The 23,821-nt window shown below is 48.5% G+C and overlaps 1 protein-coding gene across 1 annotated transcript; it reads left to right on the top strand.

The window, feature by feature from the left end:
* The first annotated feature begins 573 nt into the window (after positions 1–573).
* Positions 574–11,498, top strand: LOC139229787 (zinc-binding protein A33-like). The gene is made up of 6 exons (XM_070861371.1): positions 574–2,010; positions 2,094–2,189; positions 2,282–2,515; positions 7,568–7,590; positions 7,690–7,805; positions 9,425–11,498. Exons 1-6 carry the CDS (start codon positions 1,441–1,443, stop codon positions 9,988–9,990), a joined length of 1,605 nt encoding a protein of 534 aa, XP_070717472.1. The 5' UTR covers positions 574–1,440; the 3' UTR covers positions 9,991–11,498.
* Positions 11,499–23,821: the final 12,323 nt, after the last annotated feature.

Below are 23,821 nucleotides of genomic sequence, written 5' to 3'. Positions count from 1 at the left end.
AGGCAGCTGGCAGTCGAGGGGGTCGCTCAGCCCGACTGCCGGCCTCTCTTCCGCGGTTACATTCGAGCCAGGGTGTCCCTGGAGATGGAGCACGCGGTGTCCACCGGTACGCTCACGGCCTTCTGCAAGAGGTGGGCGCCGGAGGGACTGGAGTGCAGCATTTCAACAGGGAACAGAATTTTAATTTGATTTGATTCGACAAAGGTTCCCTTTAATCTTTAATTGTTAATTTGTGGCTTTTGGTGCCCTCAAAAAAAAGGAGGGCACTTGATTGAAAGTTGCTTTTAAAATAGTTGTGCACCGTACCTCAGCAAGGATATATTGGTCTGTGTTTGTTGGGAGGGGAGCTGGAGTTGACGGGGGGTGAGCTGGAGTTGGGGGAGTGGGGAGCAGGAGTTGGGGGAGTGGGGAGGCCGGGGGGGAGATCTTGTGTTGGGGAGCGGGTGAATGAGCCGGTGTTGGGGGGAGGGGAGATCTTGTGTTGGCGGGGGGTGAATGAGCCGGTGTTGGGGGAGGGGTGGGGGGGAAGCTGGTGTGGGGAGGGGGAGAGAGTTTGTTCTGGGACTGTTGTGCATTTCAAAATCAGATTGAGAGACTCCCCTGAGCTGAACAGACCCATGGCCCTGCGGCTAAGAACGAAGGAGAAAACCGCCCCAAACATCCGCTCACACTGGGTCTCGCTCGGTCCATGCAGAGTGGGTTGTTCCACAATGCACTTGGCAGATAATTGTGGTGGATCTGGTTGTAAGGGACACACACCGGGACCTGCACAATTGGAGAGAGGGAGATACAGTAATTCGGGGTTTAATGGGGGCAGTCACCAGCTGTAGGAAGCACACACCAACATCTGCACGGATAACGGTGGCTGCTCAGACCAACATCTGCACGGATAAAGAGAGGGGCTTTAGGGATTCGATAGTTCCAGGTCTGTACAAGCGCTCCTGTAGCACGGCCGTGCCCGGACACCACCAGCTGCAGTGAGAATTGAGCACAGGAATGTGTTTCCAGCAGTTAGGAGGCTGCCTTCTTCCCCCCACCCGATGTACCCCCCTCCCCGGGAATTCAGCAAGACTCCGCCCAGTCCGCCCACCTCTCACTTTCAGATTGCCCGGGCCTGAAATATGACCAGAGGTGGCTCCAAACTTCAAATCTGGGCCAACATGTGGAGCAACATAACGGCACATCCCCCAAAACCTCACATTAAATCAATAAACTGTAATAAAAAGCACATCAATGTATGGAGGATGGTGCAATTAAATAGTTTAACAAATCCAGGATAATTATCAGTTTCTGACATATTCACATCACCTGCAAAACATTTGAGATTAGAGCAATTATTTCTACACCTTTAGAGCGTGTTTCCTGGCTCCATACAACATTAAACTGATGCACAGAGTAAATCGGTTTGTTTAATACGGCCCTTCACTGCACAGAAAGCAAATGTGTGGTTTTCCTGCAACAAAATCTTTTTCAGCAAACCTACAAAAATCCTTGGTTGAGAAATATTGTCCAGCAGCGCCACCTCGTGACAGGATCCAGCTGGAGCTCAGCAACATTGAAACTGAAAGTGGGTTGAATCAGGAAGTGCTGAGTATGAACATGGTTTCCAAGCAGCAGCCCGAGAGTTGGACTGAGGAGGTAACTTGTCCCATTTGTCTTGAATTCTTCACCGATCCGATTTCACTGGACTGTGGACACAACTTCTGCCGCTCCTGTATCACACGGTGTTGGGAAAAGAAGGAGACAAACTCCTGCCCGGAATGTCGAGAGGAGTTTCCAGAAATAAATCTCAAGGTTAATCGGGCCTTAGCTAGTCTGTCGGAGAAAGCTCGAAAATTAACCCTGAATCCGAGAGAGAAGGAAAATAAACCTCACTGTGAGGAACATCAGGAAGAACTGAAGCTGTTTTGTGAAACTGACAAGAAACTGATCTGTTACACTTGTAGAGATGCGCGGGAACACAAATCTCACAACTTCATGCCGATTAAAGAAGCTGTTGAAATCTACAAGGTAAAATGGATTTTATCACCTGATTATTTTATTACATTTTCATAGTCCAGCCCTTTCATTCTGTGATTTTCTCCCAATCCCAGGATCAGCTGAAATCCTCTTTAGAATCTCTCACAGAGAAGAAATCGGCGGTTCTAGAAACGGAACGGAAACAGAAACGGCAGATTTCCGAAGTTAGGGTAAGGTCTCCCTGTGCTGATTTTCTGGGATCTCGGTGAGTTTTGTTCCCTCTATCGCGGTACATGATTATTTTTCACCTTTCATTTGGTAGGAACAGTCGAGCAGTCTGCAGACCCACATCACATCCGAGTTCACTAAAATGCACCAGATTCTCACTGAGAGAGAGCAGCGTTTAATCAGAGATCTCAGGGGAGAAGAGGAGAGGATTGTAGATACAATGGAGAAAAACCTTCGAGAAATTCAAGAAAATTTAAATTCTATTGAGGAGCAGCTTTCAAAGTTGCAGAAACAGATGGAGCAACAAGACGGGCTGACATTTCTGAAGGTGAGGATTATATTGCGGGTTGTTGCACAATAACCGACAATGTTGGAATAAATGCAGCATTTGCTAAAAAATTCTAAACTGATTTAAACCGATTGTTTTATCTATTCCGGGGTGGATCTGCTATTGTGACTGAACTAAGCCCCCACACTGTCTGCAGGATCTGGGAACGAGTTGCCCTGATCTTATACTTGGCCTGTAATTATTTCTGTATTCTCCAAGAGGTTAATATTCTCCTGGAGTTCACATTACATTCCTGGTCCAGTTACATTGCGTGAGTGTGTGGGTGTGTCTGATACGATGGGTGTGAGAGTCACTGTGTCTCTGAGTGAGACTGGTGTTCAGTTAGAAACATTGAAAAATAGGTGCAGGAGTAGGCCATTCGGCCCTTCGAGCCTGCACCGCCATTCAATAAGATCATGGCTGATCATTCCCTCAGTACCCCTTATGCTTTCTCTCCATACCCCTTGATCCCCTTAACCGTAAGAGCCATATCTAACTCCCTCTTGAATATATCCAGTGAACTGGCATCAACAACTCTCTGCGGCAGGGAATTCCACAGGTTAGCAACTCTGAGTGAAGATGTTTCTCCTCATCTCAGTCCTAAATGGCCTCCCCCTTATCCTAAGACTATGTCCCCTGGTTCTGGACTTCCCCAACATCGGAAACATTCTTCCCGCATCTAACCTGTCCAGTCCCGTCAGAATCTTATATGTTTCTATGAGATCCCCTCTCATCCTTCGAAACTCCAGTGAATAAAGGCCCAGTTGATCCAGTCTCTCCTCATATGACAGCGCAGCCATCCCTGGAATCAGTCTGGTGAACCTTCGCTGCACTCCTTCAATAGCAAGAACGACCTTCCTCAGACTAGGAGACCAAAACTGAACACAATATTCCAGGTGAGGCCTCATTAAGGCCCTGTACAACTGCAGTAAGACCTCCCTGCTTCTATATTCAAATCCCCTAGCTATGAAGGCCAACATAACATTTGCCTTCTTTACCACCTGCTGTACCTGCGTGCCCACTTTCAGTGACTGATGAACCATGACACCCCAGGTCTCGTTGCACCTCCCCTTTTCCTAATCTGCCGCCATTCAGATAATATTCTGCCTTCGTGTTTTTGCCCCCAAAATGGATAACCTCACATTTATCCACATTATACTGCATCTGCCATGCATTTGCCCACTCACCAAACCTGTCCAAGTCACCCTGCAGCCTCTTAGCGTCCTCCTCACAGCTCACACCACCACCCAGCTTAGTGTCATCTGCAAACTTGGAGATATTACACTCTATTCCTGCATCCAAATCGTTAATGTATATTGTAAAGTGCTGGGTTCCCAGCACTGAGCCCTGCGGCACTCCACTAGTCACTGCCTGCCATTCTCAAAAGGACCCGTTTATCCCGACACTTTACTTCCTGTCTGCCAACCCCCCAGTTCCCTATCCACGTCAGTATATTATCCCTAATTGCATGTACTTTTATTTTGCACAACAATCTCTTGTGCAGGACCGTGTCAAAAGCCTTCTGAAAGTCCAAATACACCACACCCACTGGTTCTCCCTTGTCCACTCTGCTAGTTACATATTAAAAAAATTGCAGAAGATTCGTCAAGCATGATTTCCCCTTCATAAATCCATGCTGACTTGGTCCGATCCTGTCACCGCTTTCCAAATACGCTGCTATTTCGTCCTTCATGATCGATTCCAACATTTTCCCCACTGCTGATGTAAAGCTAACCAGTCTATAATTACCCGTTTTCTCTCTCCCTCCTTTTTTAAAAAGTGGTGTTACATTAACTACCCTCCAGTCCATGGGAACTGATCCAGAGTCGATAGACTGTTGGAAAATGATCACCAATGCATCCACTATTTCTTGGGCCACTTCCTTGAGCACTCTGGGATGCAGACTATCAGGCCCCGGGGATTTGTCGGCCTTCAATCCCATTAATTTTCCAAACACAATTTCCCGCCTAATAAGGATATCCTTCAGTTCCTCCTTCTCACTAGACCCACTGTCCCCTAGTACCTTCGGAAGGTTATTTGTATCTTCCTTTGTGAAGACAGAACCGAAGTATGGGTTCAATTGGTCTGCCATTTCTTTGTTCCCCATTATAATTTCACCCGAATCCGACTGCAAGGAACCTACATTTGTCTTTACTAATCTTTTTCTTTTCACATATTTATAGAAGCTTTTGCAGTCAGTTTTTATATTCCCTGTAAGCTTCCTCTCGTACTCTATTTTCCCCCTCTTAATTAAACCCTTATTCCTCCTTTGTTGAATTCTAAATTTCTCCCAGTCCTCAGCTTTGTTGCTTTTTCTACCCAATTTATATGCCTCTTCCTTGGCTTTAGCACAATCCTTAATTTCCTTTGTTAGCCATGGTTGAGCCACCTTCCCCGTTTTATTTTTACTCCAGGCAGGGATGTACATTTGCTGAAGTTCATCCATATGATCTTTAAATGTTTGCCATTGCTTATCCACCGTCAACCCTTTGAGTACCATTTACCAGTCTATTCTCGCCAATTCACGCCTCATACCGTCGAAGTTACCTTCCTTAAGTTCAGGACCCTAGTTTCCGAATTAACTTTGTCACTCTCCATCTTAATAAGGAATTCTACCATATTATGGTCACTCTTCCCCAAGGGGCCTCGCACAACAAGATTGCTCATTAGTCCCTTCTCATTACACAATACCCAGTCTAGGATGGACAGCTCCCTGGTTGGTTCCTCGACAGATTGGTCTAGAAAACCATCCCTAATACACTCCAGGAAATCCTCCTCCACTGCATTGCTACCAGTTTGGTTAGCCCAATCAATATGTAGATTAAAGTTGCCCATGATAACTGCTGTACCTTTATTGCACACATCCCTTATTTCTTGTTTTATGCTGTCCCCAACCTCACTACTACCATTTGGTGGTCTATACACAACACCCACGAGCGTTTTCTGCCCTTTGGAATTCCGCAGCTCCACCCATACCGATTCCACATCATCCAGGCTAATGTCCTTCCTTACAATTGCATTGATTTCATCTTTAACCAGCAATTCTTTCTGTCTATCCTTCCTAAATGCTGAATACCCTTGGATGTTGAGTTCCCAGCCTTGGTCCCCCTGGAGCCATGTCTCCGTGATGGCAATCACATCGTATCCATTAATTGCTATCTGCGCAGTTAATTCATCCACCTTATTCCGAATACTCCTCGCATTGAGGCACAGAGTGTTCAGGCTTGTTTTTTTAACAAACTTTGCCCCTTTAGAATTTTGCTGTAATGTGGCCCTTTTTGTTTTTTGCCTTGGGTTTCTCTGCCCTCCACTTTTACTATTCTCCTTTCTATATTTTGCTTCTGCCTCCTTGTTATTTCCCTCTGTCTCCCTGCATAGGTTCCCATCCCCCTGCCATATTAGTTGAACTCCTCCCGAACAGCACTAGCAAACACTCCCCCTAGGATATTAGTTCCGGTCCTGCCCAGGTACAGACCATCCGGTTTGTACTGGTCCCACCTCCCCCAGAACCGGTTCCAATGTCCCAGGAATTTGAATCCCCCACTTCTGCACCACTCCTCAAGCCACGTATTCATCTGAGCTATCCTGCGATTCCTACTTTGATTAGCACGTGGCACTGGTAGCAATCCTGAGATGACTACTTTTGAGGTCCTACTTTTTAATTTAGCTCCTAGCTCCCTAAATTCACCTCGTAGGACCTCATCCCATTTTTTACCAATGTCATTGGTACCTATATGCACCACGACAACTGGCTGTTCACCCTCCCTTTTCAGAATGTCCTGCACCCGCTCTGAGACATCCTTGACCCTTGCACCAGGGAGGCAACAGACTATCCTGGAGTCTTGGTTGCGGCTGCAGAAACGCCTATCTATTCCCCTTACAATTGAATCCCCTATCACTATAGCTCTCCCACTCTTTTTCCTGCCCTCCTGTGCAGCAGAGCCAGCCACGGTGCCATGAACTTGGCTGCTGCTGCTCCCCCCTGATGAGTCATCCCCCTCAACAACAGTACTCAAAGCGGTGTATCTGTTTTGCAGGGGGATGACCGCAGGGGACCCCTGCACTACCTCCCTTGCACTGCTCTTCCTGTTGGTCTTCCATTCCAGTTGGTGCACCCTTTACCTGCGGTAAGACCAACTCACTAAACGTGCTATTCACGTCATTCTCAGCATCATGCATGCTCCAGAGTGAATTCACCCGCAGCTCCAGTTCCGCAATGCGGTTCGTCAGGAGCTGGAGGTGGATACACTTCCTGCACACGTAGTACAGGAGGAGCATAACACGTGTCCGAGCTCTCCTGCCATGACTTAACCCTTAGATACACTTAAATTGGCAACAACAGTGCGAAAAGTTACTCACTGATATAGAAGATGAAAAAGAAAAACTACTTACCAATCACCAGCCAATCACTTACCCCCGTGGCTGTGACGTCACCTTTCTATTTCTTTCTACTTCTTTGTTGCCTTCTCCCTGTAGCTGCACAAGCTCCGCCTTTATAGGCCTCTCGCCGAACTCACGGACTCCCGACTCAGTGACGCACCTCCCGACCTCCCGGCCTTTATAGGCCTCTCGCCGAACTCACGGACTCCCGACTCAGCGACACACCTCCCGACCTCCCGGCCTTTATAGGCCTCTCGCCGAACTCACGGTCTCCCGACTCAGTGACGCACCTCCCGACCTCCCGGCCTTTATAGGCCTCTCGCCGAACTCACGGACTCCCGACTCAGCGACGCACCTCCCGACCTCGCGGCCTTTATAGGCCTCTCGCCGAACTCACGGACTCCCGACTCAGCGACACACCTCCCGACCTTCACAACCTGACAACACAAATCACTTTTACCAACTGCATCCTCTTTCTACCAGATGATTTCAATAATTTTTGGTGAAATTTCTGCTGTCCAGTTTTCAAATATATCCTCTTTCTATCTGTGTGATCCCGGCAGTGAGAATTGGGAATTATCAGCATCTTGTAACAATGTGGGTGTAATTTCTGCTGTCCGGATATAGACGGTGATTCTCCATTAACTCAGATTTGTGTTTTATTGATTTCAGGAGGAAACGTGTCAGAAGAGGAGGTAGGACAAACTGTTTACTGAAACTCTGCACAATTTAGTAAAATAACTCAGCAAAGTGTTTATGGTCAATTTATAACATCAACTGTTTAATATTTACAGGACTGGTGAGGATTATTATAAACTATCATTAGCAGATGACAAGCTGTCGATTGGAAAGTTCAACGGCCCTTTACAGTACACAGCGTGGAGAGAAATGATAGACACCATTAACCCCGGTAAAACTCTTATATTCCTTTCCCTGATTTATAAACCCAGATGAGAGGAGCCTAAACCGGCTCCCAGACCCCAGATTAAATGATCACTGATGTCCGTGTCTAGTCTGGAGGTCAGGACCTTGGCCAATATTTTATAGGCAGCATTAAGGAGTGTGTATGGTGACCATGTGGGGATAACCTTACTTTTCTTATGTATTGACATGATTGTGATGAATTTCAGAGTATCTGGTTCTGTGTCTCCAGTACAGGGTGTGGGAGGTTCAGTCGGAGGGGAGAAAGCTCCGGGATTATGGGATGTTAATCTTGGTAGGGTGGGTGTCAGTTGGTGTGGATTTTCCAGGTTAGACCTCACCGTCTGAGATTAGGGCACAGAGTGACCGTGTGCAATAGTTCAGTCCTGCATTTTCCACCTTCGGGTATATGTGAGGAGATAAGCTTTGCCCAGAGGTAGGCAGGAACTCTGAGTCATGTTTGAGGCTCAGAGGACTGAATGGAGGATAATTGGTGCAAGTCCTGTTTACCTCCTATCACAACAGGTTAGGCGGGATAGACGGGATGCTTCAGGGAGGAGTAGCCGATCCTGGAGTGTGTCTTGTGTGGGTCCAAGTAGAAGGTGAATTCCTTCTCTTTGGGGTGTGGGCCCACCATACATCCTCTAGGCCCAGGACACCACACTGATCTCGGATTGCTCCGGCTGCTGGTCCTCGGGTCCTGTGTCCGCTGGGAGCTTGTCCTGTTTGGAGCGAAGAGCATAGTTTGGGTCTCCACTCCTGGTTCCTGTGCTGTCCATAGGTGGGACGAGTGTGAGGAATGCTGATGTGGGGACTCCTCATTCGGGACACTGAACTGAAGCATCACTTTGGGTTCTCCTGTTCATCAAATTTCATTAGGATGGAGCGGCCTCCTTCTCCAGGAATGTGTATCTCCAGAGTAATGGGGAGGTTGCTGGTGATTAGTGTGACTGTCCTCTGCTCTTGGCTGAGGAGAAGGCGGCCAGCATTTGTCCCACCCACTCACTCATAAACCTGGTGTGTTCTGCGGGCGATGAGGAGGGTCTCCTGTAGAAATGCCGCTTCCACCTGTCCTTTTATGTCCATCAGTTTAGTTTTGCCGGATTGTGTGTTGGAGACTATTGTGATTTATGGATATAATGATGCTGTTTTTTTGAATATAATTTCGCTCCTCCTCTGGGTTCTCTCTTCCCCTCTGCAGCAGTTCCCCCACTTTTGCTTCTTTTCCCTTTTCCCCTTCCCTTCTCTCTTCCCTTCCGGTGCCTGTACCTTTCCCCCTCTTCCGTTCGGAAGCCCCGCCGTAGCCTCTGGTGCCGATTCCCTGTGTGTTTCTGAAGGTCCCTGGGTCACTCTGCAGCCGCTGAGAACAGCAGGGGACTGGGGGCCGCAGAGTTCCTGGTCAGATCGCAGTGGTCAGCAGAGGTCAGAGTGACCCCAGGAGTGTAAACCCCCGGGTCAGAGCAGATTCCAATAACAGAACCTGGAGCCCTTTAAACACACCGCAGTTCCCGGGAATCCCCCGAATGGCCACTTTAAAAAGGGAAAGTGTTTGAATAAATCACAGCAACAAACTAAACCGCTCACTGTGTTATTGTAACTTTCCCCCAGCTCCAGCCTCTCTGACTCTGGATCCGAACACAGCCCATCCCCGGCTCATCGTGTCTGAGGACCGGACCAGTGTGAGACTCGGAGACAAACGGCAGAAGCTCCCTGACACGCCGGAGAGATTTGATCCCGGTCTCTATGTCCTGGGATCGGAGGGATTCACATCAGGGAGACACTACTGGGAGGTGGAGGTGGGGAACAAGACACAGTGGGTTGTGGGAGTGGCCCGAGAGTCTGTCAACAGGAAAGGGAGAATCAGCCTGAGACCTGAGGCAGGATACTGGACTGTGTGGCTGGTGACCGGAAGTGTCTATGTTGCCGTCACCTCCCCCTCTGATACCCCCCTCACCCCGAGTGGGGATCCCCGGAAGATCGGGGTGTTCCTGGACTATGAGGGGGGACAGGTGACATTTTACAATGCGGACAACATGTCCCATCTCCACACCTTCACCCACACTTTCACTGAGACACTCTTTCCCTTCTTCTGTCCGGGACAGAGTGACGGCAGGAAAAACTCCGCCCCGCTGACAATCTGTGGGTCAAAGGTCACTAACCTGTCCATCCCATAATTTCACACCACCTACCTGCCTCCTGCCAGCTGCAAACTGATGGTCGTCGGTCTCAGTCACAGGTGGTGCGGATGGTCCCAATGTCACCTGAGGTCAGGCCGGGTACAACCGAGTGACAATGGGGGGAATTTTAACCCAAAAACGGGTGGGTTGTGGTCGGGTGGGAAGTTAAAGTGTTAAAATCTGAATCCTGACCAGAACCCGCCTCCAACCCGCCCAATTCCGGTATTAACGGAGGCGGGACGGGGCCGGGCAGCCAATCCGCTCCCAGGAGGCGGGTCAACATTTAAATATTATAATGAGCCTGGCGTGCCTCAGATTTAACCTCCATTTTAAATGTAACTGCAGCTGGTTGGGTTTTTCAGGCCTGGTGAAAGCCGCCAGCTAATGGAAGGTGAGTACTGCTGGATCCAGGAGGTAAGCACCTTTACACTTACCTCCTGGATCCAGTGTCCCTGCCTCACCCCCTCCCCACGATCGGACAAGCCCCGAGGCCTCCGATCCCCCTCCCCATGTTCCTCCCATCCTCCGATGTCGCCTGCCTCCCCCACCCCCCCCCGCCCCCAGTGCCCCCATCTCCCACTCCTGCTCCTCCCGGATAGTCCAAATCCTACTCCCCCCGACACTCCCTCCTGCCACCAATCCGCTCCTCCTGCCCCCGATCTGCTGCTCCAGACCCCTGCTTCTCCTCTGCTCCCCGGTCATTCCAGACCTCTCCCCCCCCCCGCCCCACACACCCACTTCCAGCTCCCAAGACCCTGCTCCACACCCTGATCGTTCACTGCACCCCCACCCCTCCGTCGTCCGATCATCTACACCGGCCCTCCGATTGTTCCTCACTCCAGCCCCGCCCCCACCGCTCCTCTAACCCCCCCCGATCGTTCCCGACCCTACACAGCACGCAGACCCCCTCCCCGCCCCCCCCCGGCTCCTCGCTTCTCCAGCCATCCAATCGTCCCAACCGCTGCTCTGACCCACGATTTGCTCCTCTGGCCCAAATCGGTCCTGACTCCAGCCCCTCGATCCCCTGACCCTCCGATCATTACCGACAGCCCCCTCGCTCCCCCGACCCTCCGATCATTACCGACTCCCCACCTCCCCCTCGATCCCCTAACCCTCCGATCATTACCGACACCCCTCCTCCCCCTCGATCCCCCGACCCTCCGATCGTTACCGACACCCCTCCTCCCCCTCGATCCCCTGACTCTCCGATCATTACCGACAGCCCCCTCGATCCCACGACCCTCCGATCATTACCGACACCCCTCCTCCCCCTCATTCCCTCGACCCTCCGATCGTTACCGAGTGCGATATGGGAACAGGACGGTTAAATGTGAATAGAATTACTGGTTTTGGTGGAGGGTAAATGCTGAAATGGACGGTTTTGTCAAATGGCCTGTGTCCATGTTGTAACTTCTATGTTTTTCTCTGTATACTCACTCAGACTCTGTACACTTGGGAATATGTTGTGCTCAAGGTGTGAACCAATACAAAAAAGGTGAAGTGTGTGAGGTGGTGAGGAATGCTGTTATTTGTGGTACATTTCTTGTTCTTCCTGCCTATAGGCAACTCCTTCCTGCTCACAAAGTGCTGAGATGCAAATATGGAAAGTGGAGAGAAAAAGGTTAACGGTTCACTAACAACCCAGCGCACTCACTTTGTTGGTTTACTTTGGACAGAATGACGCTGGGCGCACAACTCATCACTGTGTGCAACATCTTTCATTTAACTGCACTTTCATTTACTGTCTCCCAATAATTGGGCCTTGTTCTTGGGTGGGGAAATAAATGGAGCAAAACTGGTATTTGGGATCCATGGGCAAAGTACGGAAAATGCCCGTCAGAGAGCTGTATAAATCGATCAGGGACCAGATATCTCCAGAGATATTCGGGGAGGGGCGGGGAGCGGGTTCTGTCGGTGCCCAGGGAAGGGGGAGACAGGTTGGTGTTTGGGTTGGGGGAATCCTTGGTCAGACCACAGTGCTGGGGGAGGTAGGCTGTGCCTTCCCTCTTCACCTGTTCTGTCCCTTGTATTTTGCTGAGTATAGAAGTTTAAGGGCTGATATCATTGAGATGTTTAAGATGATTAAAGTATTTGATACAGTAGATAAGAGTGAAATTATTTCCTCTGGTGGGGGATTCCAGAACAAGGGACATAACATTAAAATTAGAGCCAGGCTGTTCAGGGGTGATGTCAGGAAGCACATCTTCACACAGAGGGTAGTGGAAATATGGAACTCTCTTCCCCAAAAACCTGTTGAGTCTGATTGTTAATTGAAAATGTCATAACTGACTTTGACAGATTTTTGTTAGGTGAGGGTCTGAAGGGATATGGAACCAAACCAGATAAATGGAGTTACGATACAGATCAGCCATGGTCAAAGTGAATGATGGAACAGGCTCGAGAGACTGTATGTCCTCTTCCTGTTCCTATGTCCCGATGCACTTTTATCCTAACCTGATCTTGTTACATTTGTTGATCAGATTGTTATTGTAGATTGTACCCGATGTGCATGGACAGAAACAGAAAAGCATGGGTTAAGGGGTGTGTCAGCCCGGTAAAGTGAGAGGCTGCCAGCAGATAACAGACAGCGTGCCGTGTTGACTATTGGTGTCTTTGGTCGTCTCCACAGATATAACCAGGTGCTGAAGGGACTCATTTGGTCACCAGCCGGCAGTGTGGTTCTGCCAAGATGTTGACCTGGTATTGCACAGCTTCCCAATCTCCAACCATGGAAGTTCACACACACCTTTACATTGTTTCAACATTGGTGGTCATGTTTTGAGAAAATACCTACTGGTGAAAATGTCCCATTTACTGTAATACGCAATGAAGGTGTCCTGATATCCAATGATAGCTCAAAAGTGGTGTCCTTTAACATTCCCAAAGATATTGTAACTCCCTGAACACGAGGTTTCAATTGCTGTGAGTTCGAAGTGTCAATCACACAATGAAAAGTAAAATTTCATACACTTAGGTTAACTAAATAATTGTTTCCTCTGCAACCAACAGTACCACCAGTTCTATCCCTTGTAATTGGAGGCAACAGCATTTATGGTCACAGGAAGAATATGTTCTCAAATGACAATGGGTGCGTTTGAAAAGTGAGTTTAGTTGGACAGGTATTTTAAATATAATTTACACATATATAAATATCCAAACACCATAGAAGAGAAAGCAGTCCACTTGATCAGCAGCCCATTCAACAGCTTAAACACCCACTCCCTCCCCCACCTTAAACACCCACTCCCTCCCCCACCTTAAACACCCACTCCCTCCTCCACCTTAAACACCCACTCCCTCCCCCGCCTTAAACACCCACTCCCTCCCCCGCCTTAAACACCCACTCCCTCCCCCACCTTAAACACCCACTCCCTCCTCCACCTTAAACACCCACTCCCTCCCCCGCCTTAAACACCCACTCCCTCACCCGCCTTAAACACCCACTCCCTCCCCCACCTTAAACACCCACTCCCTCCCCCACCTTAAACATCCACTCCCTCCCCCACCTTAAACACCCACTCCCACCCCACACACAGGTGGCAACAACTCACCAAGGCTTCTTCAACAGAACCTCCTGGACACCCGACCTCCACCACTGAGAAAGACAAGAGCAGCAGGTGCATGGGAAGACCACATCCTCCAAGTCACACACCACCTCGACTTGGACATACATCGGTGTTCCTTCCTTCAAAAGAAAACGTAAAATTGTTTCCCAATAGTGATGGACACACATTTAAAACCAACGTGCTGAAATGTTCTTTCTGGATAACACAATGTACAAATCCAGTCAAATTGACTTCAGTTTATTTTAACCGGTTAAATTTGTGGCGCTGGGGTGAATTGTCTTCACAGCTCCGAAACTTGGCTTAGAAACCAAACCGTATTTGGAGGTAGAACTGCCTGATATTGTCCTGTATCATTCCCGGAGGGTGAGCCAGGAGCCAGCCCCACACAAAGAGTTTCTGGGATAAGTACCGGAATGTTGGGATGAACTTTGTGTGGTCAACTGGCGGGACCCCACTGGGAACACAGGTCAAGGGAAAGGGTGTTGGGTTCATAAAAAGAGAGAGTGAGAGAGCAAGGGAGAAGGAAAGAAAGAAAAAAAGATAAAATATTGGAAATACTCAGCAGGTCAGGCAGCATCTGTGGAGAGAGAAACAAAGTTATCATTTGAGGTCGATGACCATTCGATCAAAGACTGGGAATCTTTTACATCCACCCGAGAGGGCAGACAGGGCCTCGGATTTACGTCTCATGCTGAAAGACGACACCTCCGACAGTGCAGCACTCCCTCAGTACTGTACTGGAGTGTCGGCCAGAGATTGGGCTCAAGTCCCTGGAGTGGGACTTGAACCCACGACCTTCTCACTGAGAGGCGACCACTCATTTTGCAACTTCAGTTGAAAATCTTTCCACTGATGTTTATAGCGTCGCTAACACATTGTGGGCAGAGAAAATCCTGCCCCGTTTTATTTCGCCCACGATTCAGACCCTCGTGCCGAGCAGTGTGCTATTAATCAGTACATCACTACAGCAGAAACTACAGGGTAGTGTAACAGAATATACAGAAACATTTTTTTATAAATACGTCCTTACCAATTATAGTGAGCGGGGTGTTAAAGCCATCCATGCATCTTGAGATATCAAGTCCTAATGGGTTTGTGCAATGTACAAGGTAGAAATGATCACCATTCACTTTCCAACATAACAGAACAATACGGGTCGTCCAATCCACTGCGACGCTCTAAAGTAGCGGTTTGTACAATCTGACACGGCAGGACTCAAGAAGCCAATAAGACTCTTTCGGCACAATACAGATAAGACGGTCATAACATGAAATAAAAATGAATCGGGTGATAATGGGTTGAGTTGCCATCCGTAATAAGACAACGGATCTGTGCAGACCAAGAAAGCAGAGAGGAGCAACGGAACTGTGACGTCTGCAGCTCTGACCCTTTGTTCAATAGACCGTAGGGGTGGAATTGGACTTAGGTGGTGGGACACAAAACAGGTGGAATTGCATTTGGTGCCCGTTATACCACACGCCCAATAATGAGTGCTATTGACGTCAACGGAATTGAATATCGGGCCGGGCGTATAACGGGTGTGTTGTTAAAGGCCCACACGCAACAGCTGGATAGAGTTATTGTAAGGTGACCAGGGCAACAATATACTAATAAGGGGGCTTGTCGAAATGTGGCAGTACCATAAACCCCTTCATGATTTCCTCTGGTCCTAGTGAAATCCTAGATACATTTTGTGTTGAAGATGATTATAATTACTGATAAGTCCTTACTATACAGTATAAATGCACACAAGGCCCATGCTTGAGAGAAGGTCACTCTGTGACCAGTCCTTTATTTGCCAGCACTGAAGTGATGAAGATGGATGGAGCTTCCCCTTTTATACCTGAAAGACCAGGTTAGGAGTGTCTCCCACAAGTTCACCCCCTAATGGTCAATGTTCTCAAGGTGTACAACTTAGGTCAGTTTATACATGGATTACAAAATGATAGTTGAATACATGACATCACCTCTCCCCCAAAGTCTTACTGGGATCACAGGTTGAGTCTCTCTGGTGGTTTACGCTCCCTTGTAGAGCGCCTGAGTTGGGGCTCCGGTTGTTGGGCGCTGGCCTGAGTGTCTGCTGTTTGCGGTGCCTCAGGCCTGTCCGGACTGCCCACAGTGACTGGGCTCTCCTCCACTTGGTTCCGGTGTTCGGTCACCTCTGGTGGAGTGAACTCTACATCGTGTTCTTCCTCTGCTTCTTCTATGGGGTTGCTGAAGCTCCTTTTTGTTTGATCCACGTGTTTGCGCCAGATTTGTCCATTGGTAAGTTTAACTACCAGAATCCTATTCCCCTCTTTGGCAATTACAGTGCCTGCGAGCCATTTGGGCCCTGCAGCGTAGTTGAGGACAAAGACAGGGTCATTGACATCGATACCTCGCGCCCTCGCATTCCTGTCATGGTAGACACATTGTGACTGACGCCTGCTCTCGACAATTTCTTTCATGATGGGGTGTATAGGGGATAACCTGGTTTTGAGCATCCTTTTCATTAGCAGCTCTGGGGGTGGAACCCCTGTGAGCGAGTGTGGTCGGGATCTGTAGGCCAACAAGAGGCGTGATTAGCGGCTTTGTAGGGAATCCCCTTGGATTCTGAGCATCCCCTGTTTGATTATTTGCTCTGCTCGTTCCGCCTGGCCGTTTGAGGCCGGCTTGAACGGTGCCATTCTGACGTGGTTAATTCCATTGCCTGCCATGAAGTCCTGGAATTCAGTGCTTGTGCCAAACAGGTACTGGTGCATTTTCTTTACTGCATATACACATGCAAGCGCCTTCTTTTCTACCATCCAGAAGCCCCTTTCTGCCTGGGACAGACTTCTGGAGGCATAAACTACCGGCTGTAACTGACCCTTGGCATTAACATGCTGCAACACACACCCGACACCAAAGGACGACGCATCGCACATTAGAACAAGTTTCTTACATGGGTCATATAGCGTTAACAGATTGTTGGAGCATAACAAATTGCGTGCTCTATCAAAAGTCCTTTCCTGGCTGTCCCCCCAGACCCATTCACGACCTTTGCATAGGAGCACGTGTAGCGGCTCTAACAGCGTGCTCAATTTGGGATGAAAGTTATCAAAATAGTTCAGGAACCCCAGGAACGAACGCAGTTCCGTCGTGTTACAGGGTGTGGGTGTTCTGTGGATCGCTTCCGTCTTGGACGCAATAGGTCTGATCCCGTCTGCTGCTACCCTCATCCCCAGGAATTCTACCCCTGGAGCTAAGAAGATGCACTTCACCTTTTTCAGTCGCAGCCCTACCCGGTCCAGTCTGCGTAGTACCTCCTCCAAGTTACGGAGGTGTTCTTCAGTATCGTGACCCGTGATGAGGATGTTGTCTTGAAAAACCAACGTCCCTGGAATCGATTTGAGGAGGCTTTCCATATTTCGTTGAAAGATCGCGGTGGCTGAATGAATCCCGAATGGGCAGCTGTTGTACTCAAGATGGTGGTCAGCTTCTTCAACTCACTCGCCAGCTCCTGGGTCATGTAAGCTGAGGTCAGGTCCAATTTTGAAAAAAGTTTGCCACCGGATAGCGTCGCAAAGAGGTCCTCTGCTCTCGGTAGCGGGTACTGGTCCTGGAGTGACACCCGATTGATGGTGGCCTTGTAATCACCACATATCGTGACTGACCCATCTGCCTTGAGCAGCGGCCCAGTCACTGAATTCGACTGGCGAGATGATGCCTTCCCTCAGCAGGCGGTCCAATTTGCCTTCTATCTTTTCCCACATCACGTACGGCACCGCTCTGGCCTTGTGGTGCACTGGCCTGGCATCCGGGTTTATGTGAATCATTACCTTGGCCCCCATGAAAGTGCCAATGCCGGGTTGAAATTGTGAGTCAAATTTGTCCAGGATCTGTGAGCATGATACTCGCTCCACAGAAGAAATTGCATTGACATCGCCCCATTTCCAGTTCATGACAGCAAACCAACTCCTCCCCAGTAGTGCGGGACCGTCCCCCGGGAATGGCAGCCTGTTCTCCGAATCTTTGTGGGTCACGACTACCTAGCACCGGAATGATCTCCTTTGTGTATGTCCGTAGCTGTGCGTCAATCGGCGATAATTTTGGCCTTCTGGCCTTGGACGCCCCACAACTTTTCGAACTGTTTGATACTCATCAGGGAGTGGCTGGCCCCCGTGTCTAGCTCCATTGATACTGGGATGCCATTGAGGAACACTTTCATCATTATCGGTGTCGTCCTGGTGTATGAACTGTATATGTGCTCCACATGAACTCGCTGAACTTCAGCTTCCATCGATTTCCCCCAGTGTTCATTTGGCCTCATCGGGCTTACATCGGGCCCATCCTCCTCGTATGTCAGCCTGGCTGCAGGCTTCCTGCACATACGCGTCAAGTGACCGCTGACATTGCAATTTCTGCAGGTATATTGCTGATACCTGCAAACTCTGGCTGTGTGTTTGCCTCCACACCTCCAACATGAGCCATTGTTGGAAACAAAAGGTCCATTCCCAGTCGATCTCCTCTGACTGTCTCTGTGACTGCCCTTAAGTGCACCATTAACAGTTGTTGATGGCTCCATTACTGGCCGCATTGTCCCTTGTGATAGCATGAATCGCCGTTCAGCTAGCCATTGTCTCTGTTGAATTCCTCCTCTGGGTTCGACTACATGTTGGGGCATGTCCAATTGCCCTTGTCTGCCTGGAGGACTGTGTGCCGCTTTAACAATGTTGACTCCCTGTCCATTTGAGCCCAGATCAAACATCATTCTGGTCTCCTCCTCACCTGAGATAAAAGTCTGGGCCATCAAGGCCGCCGCCATTTCCAGGGTCAAGTCTTTGGTCTCAATCAGCTTCCTGAAAACCCCAGCGTGCCCGATGCCCCAAATAAAAAGGTCTCACATCGCCGCTCTGCATGCATCTGGGAACTTACATCGGCTCGCCAGTCGCCGGAGATCTGCCACAAAGTCTGGAATGCTTTGCCCTTCTTGCGTTGGTGAGGCCTATAAAAGGCCCAGCGGCAGCGAGAGGCGGGAGTTCCTGGCGTTGGTGAGGCCTATAAAAGGCGTACCTGTGCAGCTACAGCAGGGAGAGAAGGCAAAAAAGAAGTAGAAATAAATCAAAAGGTGATGTCACAGCCAAGAGGGTAAGTGATTGGCTGGTGGTTGGTGAGTAGTTTTTCTTTTTTCTCTTCTATATCAGTGAGTAGCTTTTAACATTGTTGTTGCCAATTTAAGTGTATCTAAGGGTTAAGTCATGGCAGGAGAGCTCGGTCGGGTGTTATGCTCCTCCTGTACCATGTGGGAACTCAGGGATGACTCCAGTGTCCCTGACGACTATGTGTGCAGGAAGTGTATCCACCTCCAGCTCCTGACGGTCCGCGTTACGGAGTTGGAGCTGAAGGTGGATTCACTCTGGAGCATCCACGATGCTGAGAATGACGTGAGTATCACATGTAGCGAGTTGGTCGTACCGCAGGGAAAGGGTCCACAGCCAGATAGGGAATGGAAGACCAACAGGAAGAGCAGTGCAAGGAAGGTAGTGCAGGAGTCCCCTGTGGTCATCCCCCTGCAAAACAGATACACTGCTTTGGGTGCTGTTGAGGGGGATGACTCATCAGGGGAGGGCAGCAGCAGCCAAGTTCATGGCACCGTGGCTGGCTCTGTTGCACAGGAGGGCAGGAAAAAGAGTGGGAGAGCGATAGTGATAGGGGATTCAATTGTAAGGGGAATAGATAGGCGTTTCTGCGGCCGCAACCGAGACTCCAGGATGGTATGTTGCCTCCCTGGTGCAAGGGTCAAGGATGTCTCGGAGCGGGTGCAGGACATTCTAAAAAGGGAGGGAGATCAGCCAGTTGTTGTGGTGCACATTGGTACCAACGACATAGGTAAAAAAAGGGATGAGGTCCTACGAAATGAATTTTAGGAGCTAGGAGCTAAATTAAAAAGTAGGACCTCAAAAGTAGTAATCTCGGGATTGCTACCAGTGCCATGTGATAGTCAGAGTAGGAATCGCAGGATAGCGCAGATGAATACGTGGCTTGAACAGTGGTGCAGCAGGGAGGGATTCAAATTCCTGGGGCATTGGAACCGGTTCTGGGGGAGGTGGGACCAGTACAAACTGGACGGTCTGCACCTGGGCAGGACCGGAACCAATGTCCTAGGGGGAGTGTTTGCTAGTGCTGTTGGGGAGGATTTAAACTAATATGGCAGGGGGATGGAAACCAATGCAGGGAGACAGAGGGAAACAAAAAGGAGGCAAAAGCAAAAGACAGAAAGGAGATGAGGAAAAGTGGAGGGCAGAGAAACCCAAGGCAAAGAACAAAAAGGGCCATTGTACAGCAAAATTCTAAAAGGACAAAGGGTGTTAAAAAAACAAGCCTGAAGGCTTTGTGTCTTAATGCAAGGAGTATCCGCAATAAGGTGGATGAATTAACTGTGCAAATAGATGTTAACAAATATGATGTGATTGGGATTATGGAGACATGGCTCCAGGATGATCAGGGCTGGGAACTCAATATCCAGAGGCATTCAACATTCAGGAAAGATAGAATAAAAGGAAAAGGAGGTGGGGTAGCATTGCTGGTTAAGGAGGAAATTAAGGCAATAGTTCGGAAGGACATTAGCTTGGATGATGTGGAATCTATATGGGTGGAGCTGCAGAACACCAAAGGGCAAAAAACGTTAGTGAGAGTTGTGTACAGACCTCCAAACAGTCGTAGTGATGTTGGGGAGGGCATCAAACATGAAATTAGGGGTGCGTGCAATAAAGGTGCAGCAGTTATAATGGGTGACTTTAATATGCACATAGATTGGGTTAACCAAATTGGAAGCAATACGGTGGAGGAGGATTTCCTGGAGTGCATAAGGGATGGTTTTTTGGACCAATATGTCGAGGAACCAACTAGGGGGGAGGCCATCTTAGACTGGGTGTTGTGTAATGAGAGAGGATTAATTAGCAATCTCGTTGTGCGAGGCCCCTTGGGGAAGAGTGACCATAATATGGTGGAATTCTGTATTAGGATGGAGAATGAAACAGTTAATTCAGAGACCATGGTCCAGAACTTAAAGAAGGGTAACTTTGAAGGTATGAGGCATGAATTGGCTAGGATAGATTGGCGAATGATACTGAAGGGGTTGACTGTGGATGGGCAATGGCAGACATTTAGAGACCGCATGGAGGAACTACAACAATTGTACATTCCTGTCTGGCATAAAAATAAAAAAGGGAAGGTGCCTCAACCGTGGCTATCAAGAGAAATCAGGGATAGTATTAAAGCCAAGGAAGTGGCATACAAATTGGCCAGAAATAGCAGCTAACCCGGGGACTGGGAGAAATTTAGAACTCAGCAGAGGAGGACAAAGGGTTTGATTAGGGCAGGGAAAATGGAGTACGAGAAGAAGCTTGCAGGGAACATTAAGACAGATTGCAAAAGTTTCTATAGATATGTAAAGAGAAAAAGGTTAGTAAAGACAAACGTAGGTCCCCTGCAGTCAGAATCAGGGGAAGTCATAACGGAGAACAAAGAAATGGCGGACCAATTGAACAAGTCCTTTGGTTCGGTATTCACTGAGGAGGATACAAACAACCTTCCGGATATAAAAGGGGACGTAGGGTCTAGTAAGGAGGAGGAACTGAGGGAAATCCTTATTAGTCGGGAAATTGTGTTGGGGAAATTGATGGGATTGAAGGCCGATAAAACCCCAGGGCCTGATGGACTGCATCCCAGAGTACTTAAGGAGGTGGCCTTGGAAATAGTGGATGCATTGACAGTCATTTTCCAACATTCCATTGACTCTGGATCAGTTCCTATGGAGTGGAGGGTAGCCAATGTAACCCCACTTTTTAAAAAAGGAAGGAGAGAGATAACAGGGAATTATAGACCGGTCAGCCTGGGTAAAATGATGGAATCAATTATTAAGGATGTCATAGCAGTGCATTTGGAAAGAGGTGACATGATAGGTCCAAGTCAGCATGGATTTGTGAAAGGGAAATCATGCTTGACAAATCTTCTGGAATTTTTTGAGGACGTTTCCAGTAGAGTGGATAAGGGAGAACCAGTTGATGTGGTATATTTGGACTTTCAGAAGGCTTTCGACAAGGTCCCACACAAGAGATTAATGCGCAAAGTTAAAGCACATGGGATTGGGGGTAGTGTGCTGACATGGATTGAGAACTGGTTGTCAGACAGGAAGCAAAGAGTAGGAGTAAATGGGGACTTTTCAGAATGGCAGGCAGTGACTAGTGGGGTACCGCAAGGTTCTGTGCTGGGGCCCCAGCTGTTTACATTGTACATTAATGATTTAGATGAGGGGATTAAGTATAGTATCTCCAAATTTGCGGATGACACTAAGTTGGGTGGCAGTGTGAGCTGCGAGGAGGATGCTACGAGGCTGCAGAGCGACTTGGATAGGTTAGGTGAGTGGGCAAATGCATGGCAGATGAAGTATAATGTGGATAAATGTGAGGTTATCCACTTTGGTGGTAAAAACAGAGAGACAGACTATTATCTGAATGGTGACAGATTAGGAAAAGGGGAGGTGCAAAGAGACCTGGGTGTCATGGTACATCAGTCATTGAAGGTTGGCATGCAGGTACAGCAGGCGGTTAAGAAAGCAAATGGCATGTTGGCCTTCATAGCGAGGTGATTTGAGTACAGGAGCAGGGAGGTATTGCTACAGTTGTACAGGCCCTTGGTGAGGCCACACCTGGAGTATTGTGTACAGTTTTGGTCTCCTAACCTGAGGAAGGACATTCTTGCTATTGAGGGAGTGCAGCGAAGGTTCACCAGACTGATTCCCGGGATGGCGGGACTGACATATCAAGAAAGACTGGATCAACTGGGCTTGTATTCACTGGAGTTCAGAAGAATGAGAGGGGACCTCATAGAAACGTTTAAAATTCTGACGGGGTTAGACAGGTTAGATGCAGGAAGAATGTTCCCAATGTTGGGGAAGTCCAGAACCAGGGGACACAGTCTAAGGATAAGGGGTAAGCCATTTAGGACCGAGATGAGGAGCAATTTCTTCACCCAGAGAGTGGCGAACTTTGGAATTCTCTACCACAGAAAGTTGTTGAGGCCAATTCACTAAATATATTCAAAAAGGAGTTAGATGAAGTCCTTACTACTAGGGGGATCAAGGGGTATGGTGAGAAAGCAGGAATGGGGTACTGAAGTTGCATGTTCAGCCATGAACTCATTGAATGGCGGTGCAGGCTAGAAGGGCCGAATGGCCTACTCCTGCACCTATTTTCTATGTTTCTATGTTTGCCACCGGTGCGTATAAAACCGGTGTCTCGCCATGTGCATGCTGCTTACCGGTTTAAGGTGTTCCCCGATTAACTTACTGAACTCTTCAAACGTCTTGTCTGCTGGCTTCTCTGGCGCTAGAAGATCCTTCATCAGGGAGTACGTCCTAGATCCACAAACCGTCAGGAGATGAGCCCAGCGTTTGTCGGCCGACTCCTGTCCCAAGCATTCCTTAGTGACGAAACTTTGCTGTCGTCTCCCAATAAAATCGTCCCAATCATCCCCAACATAGTACCTTTCACCTGTGCTGCTAGTGGCCATGCTCACGTGGTTTAAATCCCAGTTTCTCGTCGCCAATGATAAGTCCTTACTATACAGTATAAATGCACACAAGGCCCATGCTTGAGAGAAGGTCACTCTGTGACCAGTCCTTTATTCGCCAGCACTGAAGTGATGAAGGTGGGTGGAGCTTCCCCTTTTATACCTGAAAGGTTAGGAGTGTCTCCCACAAGTTCACCACCTAATGGTCAATGTTTTCACAGTGTGCAACTAGTCAGTTTATACATGGGTTACAATGACAGTTAAATACATGACAATTACGATTGAAATACATGCCAAAATATATCTTCCGTGGCCCATTTATGATGTGACGACAGGGCAATGGCCACCCCTCCCTCCCCTTCCCAGATATCAATGGAGAAGTTGGAGCTGAAACTGGATGAAGACCAGCAACAATCGAGTGAGCTTCTAAATCCCTCTCTTGTCACTAAATTAACATCAATGACAAGGAGCTTCGACACTCAACAGAGTTGGAACAATTGGCTTTGTAACTGAGGCGAGAGATTTTCTGCATCAATAACAAATCCAATTGCTCCATCTCTGCTCTTGTCCACGGCGTGTATTATTTACTAATGGTTTCTGAGAAATCGCCTCCAAAATTAATTCTGTGTTGATGGACATGGATGGGGGCCAGAATCTCAATAACTGAGGATAGGAGGGAAGATTGTTGTTGTGCATTTATTACATCGTAAATAGAGGGAGAGTGTCCC

The sequence above is a fragment of the Pristiophorus japonicus genome, chromosome 19, assembly GCF_044704955.1.
Source record: "Pristiophorus japonicus isolate sPriJap1 chromosome 19, sPriJap1.hap1, whole genome shotgun sequence".
Classification (NCBI taxonomy): domain Eukaryota; kingdom Metazoa; phylum Chordata; class Chondrichthyes; family Pristiophoridae; genus Pristiophorus; species Pristiophorus japonicus.
Note: the sequence above shows the minus strand (reverse complement) of the source record. Positions and strands in the feature narration are given on the sequence as shown.